The sequence below is a fragment of the Pholis gunnellus genome, assembly GCF_910591455.1.
Source record: "Pholis gunnellus genome assembly, chromosome: 18".
NCBI lineage: Eukaryota > Metazoa > Chordata > Actinopteri > Perciformes > Pholidae > Pholis > Pholis gunnellus.
The window spans coordinates 6,788,771-6,805,131 of record NC_136545.1 but is presented as its reverse complement, the minus strand read 5'-3'; the positions used below and the strand labels follow the sequence as shown (position 1 = coordinate 6,805,131).

The following is a 16,361-nucleotide window of genomic DNA, read 5'->3' as shown; positions in this document are numbered from 1 at the left end:
AAACTTCTTACCTTCATCCCATCGACAGTGGACACTGTGAAACAACTTTATATAGATATATATGGATAAAAGTTCAGAAATTAAGGACAAGTTATCATTTTTTGGTTTCGAAAACCGTGACATATCACACTGAAGAGCCATGAACTCTTGATTTTATATTTGTGAACATAATTTATTTACATCATACAATTATTTCTTTATTATTGGAAGATTACGCACACTGCAGTATATAAATAAAGATGTTTGTACAAACTTGCATAACTAAAAGGGTAAAAAACAAAAACAAAAAAACACACGTTAAGCAGCCAGACCAAAACAAAAAATAAATCAAAAACGGAAAATGATTAATAACCTACGACCACAGGCCTAAGTCACCGCGGCACACAACCACTCAGTCTCACACAACAGACGTCCACATTTACTCCCACAAACACACACACTTGTGTTTGATTCGCAGTATGCAACAGTCCAACACTTCCCAACCTCTTGTCAGCTCACATTAAAAATAGAGGAAAACATTCAATAGTGAAGTAAAAGATGAAATATTAGTGGAGCTAAACCCTTCCGAAGGCAAAAATCAATACAAGTTCAGGCTACTTGTCATACAACAACACACGGCATACACGCACCACTTTTCTGGAAAATCAATCAAAAAAGGGGGGAAACAAACATTTTAACGGGTATCGGTTTGAAAGACCTACAGAGCAGGGTGTCGACGTGCCTGCTAGTCAGATCCCGGGGCACAGAGCGGGTCACAGCGTTCAGCCCACGATCAACAGGAGGGAAGAAAAGTAGTAAACTGTTAAACTACGTTGTGTTTCTAGTGCCGCACACACAGCGGGAGGGAAGGAATATGAGCAACAAACTGTCTCTTTTTCTCTTTTTTTTTTAAAGTCTCTTCAGCAACATGTCTGAGCTGTGTGTTAGAGAGAGAGAGAGGGGTGGGGGGGGCACACAGAAGCATTTGAGGCTGATAACTTACCAGGACGCAAAGTCTGACAGGCAAGGAGGGTTAAACTCGGACCCCACAGAGTGAAGTGGAGGTCAAAAAACTGAAAAGGGAAAACAACCATTTTGCTTCTCAAGCCAGCAGAGAGCAAGCACGGCTGAGACGGCCGCCGTCAGCGAACAGCAGGAAAAGTCTTGAGCGTCCCAACGGGCCCAAGTGTCCGAGCTCTTTCCAGGCAGCGCAGCCATCTTCTAAAAAAGGTCAATGACTCCTCAGTCAGCAACCTCCCGCAGTCACTTCCAATGATATGGACCCCCCTCCCCCCCATATACAACCCTTCAAAAGTGTTAGACACGCACGCACAAAAACAACAATGAAAGCTGAAAATATATGTGAACTTTCATGCACTGGGGAAAAAAGTCTTGAATGTGAAACAAACGAGGGAAAAAAACTAAAACAGGTCCTTCAGGAAGAAGGCTGGGCTCAAGTCCATTTCTTTTTTTTTTTAAACCTATAGGTCCCAGTGTTCAAAGTCAAACTGAGAGTCCTTTTCATATTCTCTGGATCTTGTCAGCAACAACCACGGGGTTCTCTTTGCGAATCTTGTTAGCAGCTTCGGCTCTGTAGTCGTACGGACAGTTATGCTTATCCGAGTAACGGTGAAGTCCACAGAACAGATTCCCACAGCGGCAGTCGAAACCTGAAAGGCCACAGCGGAGGACAGGTCAGTGAAGTGCTCACAAATACCAAACATCCCCGACTGTAAACATCCTGGCACACATGACACAAAAACTCATCTTTTAAAATGACAGATCTCTATATTTTGTAGTCTCAAGACGTTGGACTTGAGCAAGAAGCTTCTGTAAAGATGTTTTAAGGACCTTCTAGGAAAACTTTAATTATATGTTTGACAGTGAAGAGATAGATGGGAAACAGCGGGAGAGAGGTGGACATGAGCGTGGTAACAAGGTGCTACGTGAAACCAATAAACTTCTCAACTCATTATCTGTCATTCTCCTTTTTGGCTCTTTGCTGCCTCGAGCAAAAATGTGTTACTTTTACATTCGCTGCAGAAGATGGCGATGGATCACTAAAGTTCTTCTTCTTTTAAAATCAGCCATTGCGAAAAGTAAACGTGTATCCGCTGCTCGTATTCTGCTGTGGACTGCGGGACGAAATGGCAGATAAGCATATAGCTTGCTGTGCTCTGGTTTGACCGAAATGTGTTTACAGCCAGAAACACAGCTGCTGCTACTAAACTACAATATCTAAACTAAAAGAACTTGACCCAGAGGAAAAAGAATAAACCTGGGACTAGTGGAGACATGAAGTCGGTTGTTGGTGTCACTTCTTACCTGTAAGGCCGACCTTTTTGCGGCACATAAAGCAGCGATTCTTCTTGGGTTTTTGGGGCTCTGGGGCTTTGGACTGCTCAGCAGAGGGATGAGAGGCTGAGGATGTGGGCTGAGTCAAAACTGGAGATGCAGAAGAAAAACACTTAACTCAGTAAAGTACCCGACAGACTTGTAAAAAGAGAAATCATTTCTGACTAAAACCCCCCTTGTGTATGTAATCAGGAGAGAGATAAATGATTAGATGTAGGCATGTGCAATTTTATATTGCAATGTTAATATACAGTATATTGTCACGGTACAGTTTGTGGAGTTTAAACTTAAAATAACCAGATACATCTGATTTTGGCCAATCATATTTAACCATTTACATCCAACCCACCTGGCTCTGTGAGCTCTACTTTGCTCCCCGATGCGCCTTTCTCCTCACAGGAGAGACTCATCTCAGTCATCTGCTGCGTTACAGACATGGCAGTAGAAACCCCACTGCAACAGATAAACAGGACAAAATGAGTACAAATAATTACATAACCACGTTTTACATATATTCAACGGTCTTTATCGGCTGTAGAGACACTCATGAGATCCTACTACGGAGGTATTGTTTCAGGTTTAATGGTGCCTTTAAGTCAACATGTAAGTGGAAACATTTTGTTAGCAAACTAAGTTGACAAACTGAGTTTTAAAAAAATAATAATTACATCCAGATTTATAATTAAGTAGAGCTCTGTGGCACAATTAAAAACTAATCTCTGTTGTTCAGACTGTTAAGTTTAAAACACACACACACTATATATATATATATACATATATAGTACTCTGGGGGATCCCCTCACCTGAAAGCCTCGGTGGCCGCAGCAGAGGCAGAGGCGGCGGCCTCGGCTGCCTCCTCTGCAGCAGCGACTGCAGCAGCTGCAGCGTTATTCAAGGTGGCCTCTAACCTCTGGATGGCAGAAGCCTCGGCTGCGGGGCCACTGCTGCCGCCTGAGGGAGAATTCACCGAATGTTACAGTCGGACACGTTACGGTCGGACACTGAGGTTGGGAGTTTTAGCCAACGTCCCAAAAAAAAAACAACTAATCGTGTGACGGACACAGCAGGGTCTTACCGAGAGCAGTCAAAGTACTGACTCCTCCGTTGTTCTGCCTCGACAGCTGCTCCTTATGGCACACCGAGCACATGCCATTAGTCCTAGGGTTGCCATAGAAACCACAGCCATTAGCACAGGGCATAGGAACCGGGCTCTGATTGGTCTCCTGGGCCATGATGAGGTCTGCCGCCGGGTGTACCTGAGGATACAAACAAAGACGCACGTTAAAGTGATACAGGGGACAGGACCGGTCGTGAGAAATTATAAATAGACCTCCAGAAGAATAAGACATTTTCAGTATGACGCTTAATAATAATCTGATAAAGTTAGACTCTTGTCTGGAATGCAGAGTACAGATCTAATCAACCGGTAAACACTTCTTGTTAGAAACAGTATGTGCGATAAATAATCTGCTCATAAGCTTTTTGTGGAGCTTGAACTCACACCTCACAGTGACTGAGACAGCTCTGGTGCCATCACATGACCTCAGTGTCATGAGATAGCGGTTTCGGGGAGAGATCGCAACTTATCCTATTTTCAAAGATGTTCTTTTGCATTGTATGCAAATGTCTTCTTGATCTTCACTGATGAAGACTGTGCGATGTGGTTTGAAACCCTGGATAAGATAGTAGGGGGGGGATCATTTTGTCACCCTAATTTTAGAATACTTTAATTGGGCAAAACTCTTGTTTGGCTGTTGTTTTGACAACATTCAACTTTTGGACAACGGTAATACATAATTATAGTAGTCAAAGTATCGGGGGAAGACTGTTAATAATTACTGGTAAAACATGGGGTAACCAAAAAGGAAAGTAATCACATCACAGTTAATTGCATCAGAGTTCTTCTCCTCTGCCCAAAACTGTCGACTCTTGACCCCTGCAATCTGCACCTTCACGTGTGTGTGTGTGCCTGCAGGCAGTACTCCAGGCTCACATGGACCTGTGTATGGAGGCTTTTCTTTGTCACAGAAGTGCAATGTGACAACGTGATCTCCAAGGAACACACTCTCGAGTTACTTTAATACTGAGACCAGCTCTAATTATAGACAATACCTAGAATCCTGTAAAGAGAGCTGCTATCGAGGTTTCCCCATTAACAAATACTATCAGCTGTCTGATACATGGAGGAAACATATTATAAAGACAGAGTCTGCCCAATCATACACAGTTAGGGCGGTGTTGGGCAGGAGACTTGTGGAAACAGATTATAACATGGATACAAGACCCAACACCTGTAGATCACACAATAAAAGACGAGCCCGTTTAGACGCTCACTGTCCCCCAACATGTAGTTAGTGGTTCTGGGATCATGCTAACGTGAATCTCGTCCGAGGCTCAAAAACAACATCTCTACTTAGAAGTGCTCAACCGGGGTGTTATAAGTAATCAATACCAGTTATGTCGGCTGCTTCCTGACAAACACCGGGCCACAGCCGGGTTACTTCGTCAAATCCACTGAGTCATGCTAGCAAGCTAATGGCTGCTGCTGCTACAGCCTTTCTTTAAAAAAAAGATGCTACATGGCACCTGGCAGGTTGAACATCGCCACATCGGAGTATAGATTAAAAAAAAGTTAAAACACAGATAACCAAAGCGCAATTAAGCTCTAGATGATTTAGTTAAATTGCTTGTGAGCTAACTAGAGTTAGCAACAACAACCGTGTGAGCAGATTCTCGTGATCTTGCTAATGTTAGCATGCTAGTGGTTAGCTATGAGTTAGCACTGCTGTTGCCTTCGCTTTGTCTGCTCTTTGTTTTTGTTCCCACTAAAGATGAACTAATTATATTGACAATAACTTTTGACAAAGCCACTTTACGAGTATTACCGTGGGGAATAAGGTCATGAATCAAATATGTTAAGACGGTACAACAAATAATCGTAAAACCTTCATGTAGCCAACCAGATTAACGTTAGCATCAAGTACAGTCTATAACAGTGTATGTTTAGTCAGTGGACAGACTGTTGTTGAAGAGCAAAGACATTAATGATTCTGCTTCGATTGTAGTTGTTTAGTAGCTAACGTAGCTGGTATACGATGCTTTAGTCATGTTTAACTTAAATTTAATATTACAACTTCGTAGCTCGATAAAAAAAGTTTTCATCGACACGTGTTAACCAAAAAGATGTATTTAATCCTCGATAGAACGAAGTCATTTACATTAACGTCTATTAACGTCAGCTAAAACGTGACTTTAACATGGTTAGTGTTTTACTGTTCACTACAGAAACTTCCCAAACAACCACGTATGCTAGCTGACTAGTTTCACTAACGATGGTTAACTTACCGTGTGTCTGAGAAACGATGTTTTTCCTCTAAACTTTTTGACTGACGGAATGACTACGTTTATCTTGGGGCTGACTAACTAGGGCCGTCTAGGTACGTCGTTGTTTGTGACCCTCTGTTCAGTCCTCTCACTAAACCGTAGACTCCGCTCCGCCTGGGAGCTCTGGTGGCTAACTTCGCTGCCGTCCTCTGTCGCTGATTTGTGGGGGCATCTGTTTTCTTTTACGTGGTGCGTTTGCGTCCTTTCTTTTTCCGGTGGACGTCACGGAAATTGTGATCCTCCGATTGGAAGGCAGGAGTGTTGGAGTACAGCCACGAAAGATGTCAGGCCATTACAAAACAGTAGACCTACTTCATTCACAAAGTAGACAGACCATAGCTTCAACCTCAGTGTTGCTTATCAATGAATCTTCATCGAATCAGAAAGTGTAACGTGTATGTATCATCGTGTAACGTTTTCAGATCAAGAAAACAAGTCTGAGAGGATGTGTTGCCTTCAAATGCTCCTCGTAAACTCCAGCTCCTCCAATAGACTTCTGTACTGTCACTGTTGAGCTGTGATTGCTAGTTTTCTGTGTCTCACCTTGTTCGTTGACGTGTTGCCTTTATCTCCCATTGAACAGGTTAATGACATGAACAGTCTTCAGGGTATAGGACCATCATACATGGATGGAATACTGAACAGGTCTAGGATCAGGGGCAAAGGGGTCAGGGGTCAGGGGGCACCAGAACAACAGTCTCCAAAAGTGGGGATGTGTTAAATGTGTTGTTTTTTTTTTTAAACCTGACTTAATACTTAGTGGCCTGTCTGCTGATACCATGTTTGATCTGTTCATTCTTTTTTTTATTACATGAATCACAATTTCCTTGTGCCTCTATACAAATACAACACAAACAATGGTAAAAGAAACGCCATACAACTCAATGACAAGCATTCATGACTACATGACTGATTCCCTTTTTAAAAACATTTGGAGGTCTGTGGGTAAGGAGCTCCACATATTGATCCCCGAACACACAATATAACTGCATTCTTAAATTGATATGTTGATTGACAGCAGAATAGCTGTTTTGGGAACATTTGGGGTGATCTAGTATTGGGTATGTGGGCATATTTTAGTCAGGAACCCATTACTACTGTTACTATTACTGGCATTTAATCATTGTCTATGTCTTTGTGTTTGGGGTGGGGGGAGGGATAAGTAATCGAAAAAAATAATTACAAAGATGATTACAAAGCCATCATGCGAGTAATCTGGGGTTTATCGGAAAACACATGTAAATGCGTTCACTTCCGGACTTTGTTCTTCCTGTTTGCCACACAAGCAAAAAGGGGAAATATAAACGTGTTCACTAAATATGTTGTTGATGCAAAGAAATTAAAAAATACGTAAAATTTAGAAAAAAAAATAATAAGTAGGATTTAGCCGGAAAAGGAAAGGGGCAAATCTAAATCACGTGACCACTGGTTGTCTGGGGAACGCATCTGATACAGCTGCGCTCAGCCAATCAATGGCTCGGAGAATTCAGGTCACAGCCAATCAGCTTGTAGCGAGTGAGGATTTAAACCAAGACGGCAAACCTGGAAACTACACCGCATCATTCTCCATTACGAGTGCGCACCAGTCTGTTGAAGCAACCCACATTTCGAAATGGCTCTTCGAGTGACCAGAGTACGTATTTTAAAGGGTTTTCTTTCTATTTATCCTCTTGTGTATTATGACTGGAAAGGTGTTTAGAAGAAACCTGTCTTTATAGAATTTATATATATATTGTTTTTTAGATGCAAAGTTTAAATGTCCTCGTGCCTCGCTGTCGGGTCTGTTCTCGTGCAACCGTTCTATTATAGGAGTTTGACTGAAGACAATGCAATACATTATAAATCGGTACCATGCAATTCCACTTAAACTTTAAATTATTTATCTTTCTGCAGAACCGCTTGGCTTCTACCAGGACTGACCTCGGTGGGAAGGCCTGCTCGGCCGCCGGGCCCACAATGAAGCCTCGAGCTGCGCTTGGAGAAATCGGAAACATCGCAGCTAACAAAGAAGTACAGAAAAAGGTAAAAAATGTGACTTAATTATGAAAGCTCGTGTGAGTGAACTGTCTTATCTCTGGACGATGGATGGATTAAATAATTCTGCTTATTATCTGAAGGGCGTTTCGTAGCACTACAATGCAAAATGACCAACCATATAGCCGTGCAGTTACAAGTCTTACTAACGTTAGCTTTGTGGGCTGGCTAACTTAATGCATCGACTTAAAGGAGATTTGTGTGTCTTGTGGGATTTTCATGTCTGCATGTTGCTTAAGTAAAGCCTTATATACTGAATTAATAACTGTGCCCATAGAAGACCTAAATGTGTGGGGCGAAAGTTTTAACGCATTTGGAAATGTGCCAGGAATGTTGCCACCTTATGCAACTACTTGCATTTGATTAAGATGGGGTGTGTTGATTTCTATATTTTGTTACCGTCTGAAAGAGTGTGGAATTGCTGTGGAATAGGCTACATGCGCAAAGAGCCCATAGTTGCGTATTGACTGACTGCTTTGTCAGACCAGCACTGTCTGTTGGTAAATCTCCATATTTAAGTTTTTGTTTTTTTAATGCCTTAAAGTTGAAATTGTCTTCTAGTGTTAACTTCAGACTTGTCCCTCTTTTTTTTAATTTTAGAATGTCAAGACAGAGGTCCCTAAGAAGACCAGAGCAGTTGCCACCAAAAAAGCAGTTGTCGAACAACCAAAACCAGAAATTGTTGTTCCTGCTCAGCCTGAGCCCGAGGTGCAGGTGAGTTGTATGCTAGCTGCTATCTGGCCATCAAGACACTAATGACTGCCGGGTGTGTTGCTTCAGTTAGTTTGAACTCTTGTTGGGCTTTCCATGGTTCCAGGTTCTCCCTGAGCCAGCATCCCCCACGCCGATGGAGACCTCTGGCTGTGCGCCTGCTGACCTCTGCCAAGCGTTTTCTGATGTCATGCTTCACGCCACTGTCCGAGATGTGGATGCAGACGACTACGAAAACCCCATGCTCTGCAGCGAATATGTCAAAGATATCTACAAGTACCTCAGACAGCTTGAGGCAAGCAAACATATTTTTTTTTAAAGTTATCCCACCTTTCACTTTCTTTTTTTTTTTTCTCCCTTTTAACCAGTTTCCTGTCTCCTCAGATTGAGCAGAACGTCAGACTCTCTTACCTGCAGGGTCAGGAGGTGACTGGCAACATGCGGGCCATTCTCATTGACTGGCTAGTGCAAGTGAGCCTGAAGTTCCGTCTGCTGCAGGAGACGATGTACATGACCGTGGGAGTTATTGACCGCTTTCTTCAGGTGAGGAACTGTATCAAACTTAACCCCATCGGGGTTACTGCTCTGCCTGAAATGCTGCTACCGTATAGCCTAAAAAAAATCCTCGCGTTCTACTGAAGTTGAACAAGCCGCCCGTGTTTCTAAACTCTGCATGTGACTGCGCCTCTCGCAGGATAATCCAGTCCCCAAGAAGCAGCTGCAGCTGGTCGGCGTCACCGCCATGTTCCTTGCTTCCAAATACGAGGAGATGTATCCCCCAGAGATCTCCGACTTTGCCTACGTGACAGACCGGGCCTACACCACCGCCCAGATCAGAGACATGGAGATGACCATTCTCCGGGTGCTCAAGTTCCAACTGGGCCGCCCTCTTCCCCTGCAGTTCCTAAGAAGGGCTTCAAAGATTCACGAGGTTTGTAGCTGCACCTTTAAACCAGCAGTAAGACTGATTCAGTAACCGCTTTGTCAGTTTACCAGCTGCTAACATTCCTGGCTTGTCTCCTCCCCAGGTAACTGCTGAGCAACACACCCTGGCCAAATACCTCCTGGAGCTCACCATGGTCGATTACGAGATGGTTCACTTCCCACCTTCCATGATTGCAAGTGCTTCTTTGGCTCTTACCCTCAAGATCTTGGATGCTGGTGACTGGGTGAGTTTCCGTATTCCAACTCTTGCAGCTCAGATACTAACAAGACTTGTCAAGGCTACTTTGTTTCAAGAATTGTGACCAGTTATACAAAGTTGGGCGTTTTAGATGGTTCATTATAAATAACACATCCTTTTGTTAATCTTGATCTGAAGCTGTAATGGTCTTCGGAAGGTAAACTTGTCCGTCATGTGTCTCCTCAGGATGTGACACTGCAGCACTACATGGACTACACAGCAGAGAGTTTGATTCCTGTGATGGCACACATTGCCAAGAATGTTGTGAAGGTGAACGATGGGCTGACCAAGCACATGGTAAGTGTTAATTTAAACAACAAACTGTTCACTTCTTGGTTTGAACTGAATCCTGGCCAAATGGCACAACATTGAAGATCCTTAATATTACATGGCCAATAAATATCTGAAGTGTAACTTCTGACTTTGCTTTCTTGCAGGCTATTAAAGGCAAGTACTCTACTTCGAAGCAGTTGAGGATTGCCACCATCGCACAGCTTAAGTCTTCAGTGGTGAAGGATCTTGCGAAGCAGATCACAGAGTGAGGTGACCGCGTTTGGCACCATGTGCTGATATGTACAGTTGTAACTTAAAGTTTTTAATGTGTTTGAAGGAGCTGCACGCCAAGGACCATGTCAGTGGTTTGCATGATAACCTACTGAATATCATGTGTACTTTTTACTGATCTCTTTTTTTTTTAAAGCATGCTAAAAGTTTGTCGAGTGCATAGCCCACATGATGGCAGTTTAGTCTTGGGAAATGTCTCGGTCTGTAGTGAACCTGACATGAGATTCAGTCGGCATCAAAGATTAGTCTGCTGCAATCTTTTCACACCGTTCATTAATGCACTACTTGCCAACTGAAATCTCTTTATCTTTGACTACATTTTATCCCGGACAAGCTATTTTTATTGCTAAGAAACTGCCAAGTGGCTGCAAATGTAAAACTTGAGGCATGCTTTAACATGGTCCCCAATAAAGGGGCCAGTGGATGGGTGTGGCTTTTCTTTTCTTTTAAATGGGATATTTTTATTAATCTGTGTAAAATGTACAGCAATGTTTTAATGGTTTTACATTCTTGACTGTTGTTCTTAAAGCCTCTATTAAATGGTTCAAACCAGACTTGTGCTCCCTTGTCACTAATGTTGATCACCACTAGAGGGAGCTCTAAGCTCAGAGTTGCTTCCCCTGTGAGCCTCCACTTCTGCCCAGTGTCGGCGTGACCAGAGAATCTAGAAACTGATCATATAGTTCAGTTGATGTGTAAATCAGGGGAAAGGTTCTCAGAGCTGCTTCATTGAAGGGCATCACTTACTTATATTTATTTCTTGTAACCAGATGAAAAGCCTTTTGCTGTGTCGACAATACAAACGTGTCTTTAGACCATGTTCTGTTGGTACAATCTTGTTGTAAATCTTTAATTACACCAGTTATGAATGCCGCTAATCCAGTCTGAGATGTACTGCTTTAACTCCTGTAGAGCTAGACAGATTCTTTTATTGCAGACCTAAAATGAGTCTCAGAGCAAAGACCCAGATGTTTGTTTAGATGGTCTTTATGACTTTTTTTTTTTTTTCCCCTTAAGGTACACTTGGGTAAGAATATATAACTGCAAAAATGTCTGACTTGGTACATATTGGTTTCAATTGTCAAAAAATGGACAATACAGTATCTGCCTCTGAAATTCAGTATCCAGTGGGCTTCAATATTAAAGATCTCTGATATGGCTTTGTGTGCAATGTCACAAAGGTAAACATTTTGCCTGGAAATGACAGGGATTACTGAGGGCTCTACAGCCAGTTAGTTACAATACTAGAGTCGACTGGTATTCAGCCATCCAGTTTTTCAGTGTGGGATTTGTTCAAATGTCTTCTGTGAGCAGGCAGCTTTACGGGAACACTGGTGCTGCAGAACTTGTCATAAAATATAAGTACCGTGACTTCTCTTTAATGGCATTTAATTCACTGACTTTGCAAAAATATCCAGATTTACCCTACAAGGAAATGGACACAGTCCATTGCCAATCCCCTTCAGACTCGTTATTGCTTGTAAGACACGGAGGTCGCGTGAGGTACAGATGCAAAGGCTTCTCACAACTTCAGTTACGCCACAAGTATTTAAAGCTAATGGACAGATTAGAGTGGGAGCTATTATCCCTTCAACCCATTCACAGCTGAGACCGTGGGGGGAACCAGGCCCCCCTGTCCATCCTCCGTCCCCAGGGGGCCGTCAGGACAGCTTTGCTGTACGAGACCACCTGCCAGCCGCACCACACGAGTCACTGTGTACATCATCGGGATCATAAGGCCGACGCTCCAAAAGGCCGGCTGGATAACTGCTTGGCTCCATCTGCTGCTGTATAGGCCGAGACCAGAAGTCATCGGTCGCAGAAAGGGGTAGAACATTATTTGGCTCATGGAGCTTGGATTTATTGTAGTTCCTGCACAGTTCATTCAGTGAAAAATGAATACGTTCCACATAAAAGATCAGTGGCGCTTAATGTTTTATTTTTAGGTAGAAACACAGCCGAACCCTGCTTTGATAGTTATTAAAGTGATTTAATTGTTGGACAGAGCAATGTGCATCTGTTACCTGACATTTAGACGGTAATGCTGACACCTTAAGAGCTTCTATCCATTCAGCTCGGAGCCTTCTGTTTTCCACAGAGACGCACAATTAGCCTCAGTTATCCTGGAAAGCCGGGCTTTTAAACCCGCAGATCATATTGAGAATATTCATACTTGGAGGCTGAGGTCATGACTGGACAGCCATATCGGTTTACAAGACAGATTCCTCCTGTGCGGGGCTCCAAACCATACACTTGCAGCTGCCCGGAACACTTATTGGCCTTTTTGACGACGATTCAGCTGTGTGACATTTATCATGATGGAAAATTGAACATAGTGGCTGTGCAGTTCAAGACAACACAGAAACACACTAGTAACTTTACTGTTAAACGCTTAAAGGGTCATTTCACACAAAATCATCACTCAACCCTGTCTAGCCGTGCAAATAGTTTTGGTTTTATGTGCAGGTTTAAAGGACAGCCTCTGAGAGTCCCTTTACAGTTTACATGTCTGCTTCAGAAAACACTTTCATTATGTGATGACAATGACCAACAAAGCAATCAGAGCTGATCGAGTCCATTTGGATCCACTCCAGTATTAGTCATATAAACATATACACAGACCAAAGACCCACTACAATCAATCTTGGAACCCATTGGCTGTCGGTCTGACGATGGATACGCCTCTGTGGACAAGGGGCTATATTTCTGGGGTTCCGGTGTAGCCGCGGTTATGCCCGGCCCAAGGCTTCCTTCTCCATGCACTGCTCGTTATTTACAGTCCAATTAGCAACTGGAGATGCGAGACTGGAGTTGGAGTTGAGAGACGAAGTGTACGACCGGATTGTTTCTCAAGTAGCCTGTTTACAAGCTCATTTTAAACCAATAAAAGACGATGGTCGGCGGGTTTCCCAGAATGCATTTCGGCCAATGCTTTCCGCCTCTTTTGCTTTCCACGCGGACCGTTACCTGCAATTCAACCAACGCCTGCAAATGTTGACATCTGTGGTTGAAAGTGAAATATTTCTACATGGATGGATTGGCACAGACATTCATGGGACCCAGATAAATGTCCCAATAACATTGGTGATCCCCTGAATTTAAAGCAGACACATTGATATTTTCATTGTTTATTGAAATATTTTTCAAGGTATATAGCTCAGCAGCCTGTTATTTATGATGAGTTTCTGTAGCTTTCAGTCTTTTAATAAGCTTTTAACGAGGAGTTAACGTACTGTGTATCAAGACGGCGTTCTCAGTCACCAGTCAGAGGAGCTCCACTGCTGAGAGTCTGCTGCTATTCCTCTGTTAGAAAGTAGTTCCAGTGAAATAACAAGGTTTTATGCAATACAAATAAAACTCTCCGCATTGCTAGATACCACATTTAATGATAGAATATGTTGGGTGACCCAACTACTTGAGTGCCACCGTGTAATCACAAAGACTTGATGGCCTTAAAAGAGCTCACAAACATTCTCCGACAACAATACGAGAACCTTCATGATTCATGCACATTCCAGTGTCCTCAAGCCCAAATGCTTCTTTCCTTTTCCATGTTTATTCAAGCTCTCCCCATTAAATGAATTTGCCAGTCAGCACTGAGGTACAGAAAGAATGCAAAGCTTGGCTTAAGACCGCTCAGCATTTCAGCAATACAGATCTCACCCACAAGCGGCTGGTCCAAGACCAGAGTCAAAAGTGTGGAGCTCCTTCCCAGTCTAAACATCGTCCAAGATGGCCAGCGATTTAACAAGTGCACCCTTCAACATGAGTCAATGCCCATTCTCGACTCCCGTCTACAAAGTCTGCGCGTCTCAATTCAATATGACAAAGTCAAACAAACAGCCCGCTCCGCGGCAGCGCTGCGAGGGTTTCTGCGGGGTGCTAATAGGTTGGCAGCTGGCAAGCAGAATGAGGCCTCTGGGCTGGAGAGCGGAGTGAAACGCAAATAAACACGACGGCGTTCGTTTTCACAATTTGTAGATTTTCAAATAGAAATCATGTGCTTTCTGAACTTTGCTGACCTTGGACACTCCGTGTCACATGAAGGAAAGAAAGGCTCCCATTGTGGCCTGAACAGTGCAGCGTTTGAGCCAGGTGTGAATGGGATTTTCTCCAAACCACCTTAAACCTCCCCGTGCACGGCTTCAGCGGCAAGCAGGAAGTCATCATCTTCTCCTCACGATCAAGGTTAACACTTACGTGTTTGTTTAATAATCGACCGGAGAGAGGTGTGCTTCCTTTCTAAAGACACTGCATTGTGAGAGTACTTTCTTTTTCACTAGCTGATGTCAAAGAAAAACTGAGCAGAGTGAAAGGGATAAAAAAGGCATCTCAAGCGTAACCTGACCGTTTGTCTCGACCACAGTTTGTCAGGCTTGATAACAAACTGTCTGACACTATCTTAACTAAAACTGGAGCACCACAGGGAACAGTATTATCCCCCTTTTTATTCTCACTTCATACAGCTGACTATAGGCAGAGCCATGCGTCCTGTAACATGCAGACGCTCTCAGATGACACTGCCCTGGTTGGTCTACTTACCCGAGGCAATGACCTGGCCGATAAACGGGAGGTTGAATCTTTTGTCAGCTGGTGTGATGAACATTTTTTTAAACTAAATGTTGGAAAGACCAAAGAGTTGGTTATGGATTTCAGAAGGAAGAACGAGGAGGTCTCCCCAGTGATAATTTGCGGGTCAGCAAATAGAAATGGTCCCGTCATGTAAATATCTTGGTGTCTATCTGGACAGTAAATTAAACTGGAAAAAGAACACCGATGCTGTATTTAAAAAGGCTCAGTCAAGACGTTTCTTCTTGAGGAAGCTTGGATCCTTTGATATCAGCAGAAAGCTTCTTCATGTTTTTTAATGAACATCTTTAGATGTGTTTTTTTAGATTTAGCATCTTTCTGATGTCAATCATGTTTCATATAGCATTTTCTGGTGTTATTTATTCTTTGTAATGTGTTTTTTGTCTGTTGTGCACTGTGGACTGCGTCTATTGTTGTCTGTATGAGTTTTTGGTGGCAAATGAGTTTCCCCATTGGGGATTAATAAAGATTTCTAATCTAATCTAATAAGTAATGTCGTTTTGTGTGTATTATGTGTACTGTCCTCTAAGTATAGAGCTGTAAATCATTTGAAAAACAATCTCACCTGAAGGTCTATTTAGTAGCTCTTTCAATCGTGTCACACAGTGTCAGGCGGTCTTCATCTTCGCCTTGAAAACAGCAGTTCTGGAACTTTCTATCACATCACCTGAGCTTCACATGGACGAGAGTGTTCAGAGTACTCGGAATAACAATGAAAATGCAAACATCTACAATTCCAGGGGAACAGGCCCTTTTCACAGCAGCCATGTTGACATGTCATTGCAGAGTGAACACTGGTGTTATTCATGTCACTGATTATGGCCCTGTTCCATTTAAGTGGTATTGTGCATGCTGGCACACTAAATAGAATGGTACCATAGTACATTTTTTATTAATTACACCTGTGTTTACCCTGCTATGACATGTCAAAATGGCTGCTGTGAAAAGGGCCTATTGGGCATGCTGAAGAAGATCATGTGATATCATTGACAGCTCCAGAACAGCTACTTAAGTTAAAATAAGATCAACGTTGTACCAAAAACAAAAAAACTGTAGCAATCCAAATTGTTATTACAGGCATGCTTTGGCAAGATTTTTTGTTTTGGGAAGACAAAATAAAGTTATTATCTTGTTTCGGCTCTCACGGGTTTTTTTTGGCCACTGAGCAGCTCTACTGGACCAATTCAGAGTAGAGTATGGTTGCAGGGAAGTGAGGACTGTTGGTGGTTCACTTCCCTAAATGAGATTTTTCCACTGGCCTTCACTACTCAAGTTCTGGGGATTAATAGGTTCGGTCCAATGATTTTGAGGTGCCAGTGGACTTTCTCACAGGAAGAAACTCCTGAAACTTGAAAAGAAGTTCAAAGTTGTACTGCAAAGTTTGAAGTTGTTGACTGTTTCCATACCAAATAATGCATGAGTACAACCCACTTCTGGTGTGATGAGGGCATTTCTGTATGCTAGTCCAGACCGGTTGGATAAATCATAGCTTAGTAGGGGGGTTGAAATTGGTGATTTCATCTTTATGAGCAACAAGCTAGCTGGCGGCATCCATGAAAAA

General features: G+C 42.8%; 2 protein-coding genes across 2 annotated transcripts; one reads left to right on the top strand and one right to left on the bottom strand.

The window, feature by feature from the left end:
* Nucleotides 1–157: 157 nt before the first annotated feature.
* LOC306710411 (AN1-type zinc finger protein 5-like) lies at nucleotides 158–5,864 on the bottom strand. Its single transcript, XM_079178936.1, has 6 exons — nucleotides 5,680–5,864; nucleotides 3,410–3,590; nucleotides 3,138–3,285; nucleotides 2,684–2,787; nucleotides 2,305–2,424; nucleotides 158–1,649 (listed from the first exon to the last, which is right to left on the bottom strand). Exons 2-6 carry the CDS (start codon nucleotides 3,564–3,566, stop codon nucleotides 1,501–1,503), a joined length of 678 nt encoding a protein of 225 aa, XP_079035062.1. The 5' UTR covers nucleotides 3,567–3,590; nucleotides 5,680–5,864; the 3' UTR covers nucleotides 158–1,500.
* A 1,415-nt stretch (nucleotides 5,865–7,279) lies between these two features.
* ccnb1 (cyclin B1) lies at nucleotides 7,280–10,764 on the top strand. Its single transcript, XM_079179448.1, has 9 exons — nucleotides 7,280–7,351; nucleotides 7,612–7,740; nucleotides 8,353–8,466; nucleotides 8,570–8,758; nucleotides 8,848–9,006; nucleotides 9,158–9,394; nucleotides 9,492–9,632; nucleotides 9,833–9,943; nucleotides 10,084–10,764. The coding sequence occupies exons 1-9, from the start codon at nucleotides 7,331–7,333 to the stop codon at nucleotides 10,186–10,188; spliced, it is 1,206 nt and encodes a 401-aa protein (XP_079035574.1). The 5' UTR covers nucleotides 7,280–7,330; the 3' UTR covers nucleotides 10,189–10,764.
* The last annotated feature ends 5,597 nt before the right edge of the window (nucleotides 10,765–16,361 follow it).

Bases quoted from the DNA above. Each gene is read 5' to 3' on its own strand.
- LOC306710411 (XM_079178936.1), bottom strand. From the start codon at position 3,566: ATGGCCCAGGAGACCAATCAGAGCCCGGTTCCTATGCCCTGTGCTAAT. The intron at 3,286-3,409 runs GTAAGACCCTGC...ATTCTCCCTCAG, and splicing joins CAGTACTTTGACTGCTCTCG to GCGGCAGCAGTGGCCCCGCA. The intron at 2,425-2,683 runs GTGGGTTGGATG...CTGCATCTCCAG, and splicing joins AGTAGAGCTCACAGAGCCAG to TTTTGACTCAGCCCACATCC.
- ccnb1 (XM_079179448.1), top strand. From the start codon at position 7,331: ATGGCTCTTCGAGTGACCAGA. The intron at 7,741-8,352 runs GTAAAAAATGTG...TTTTAATTTTAG, and splicing joins ACAAAGAAGTACAGAAAAAG to AATGTCAAGACAGAGGTCCC. The intron at 8,467-8,569 runs GTGAGTTGTATG...CCATGGTTCCAG, and splicing joins AGCCTGAGCCCGAGGTGCAG to GTTCTCCCTGAGCCAGCATC.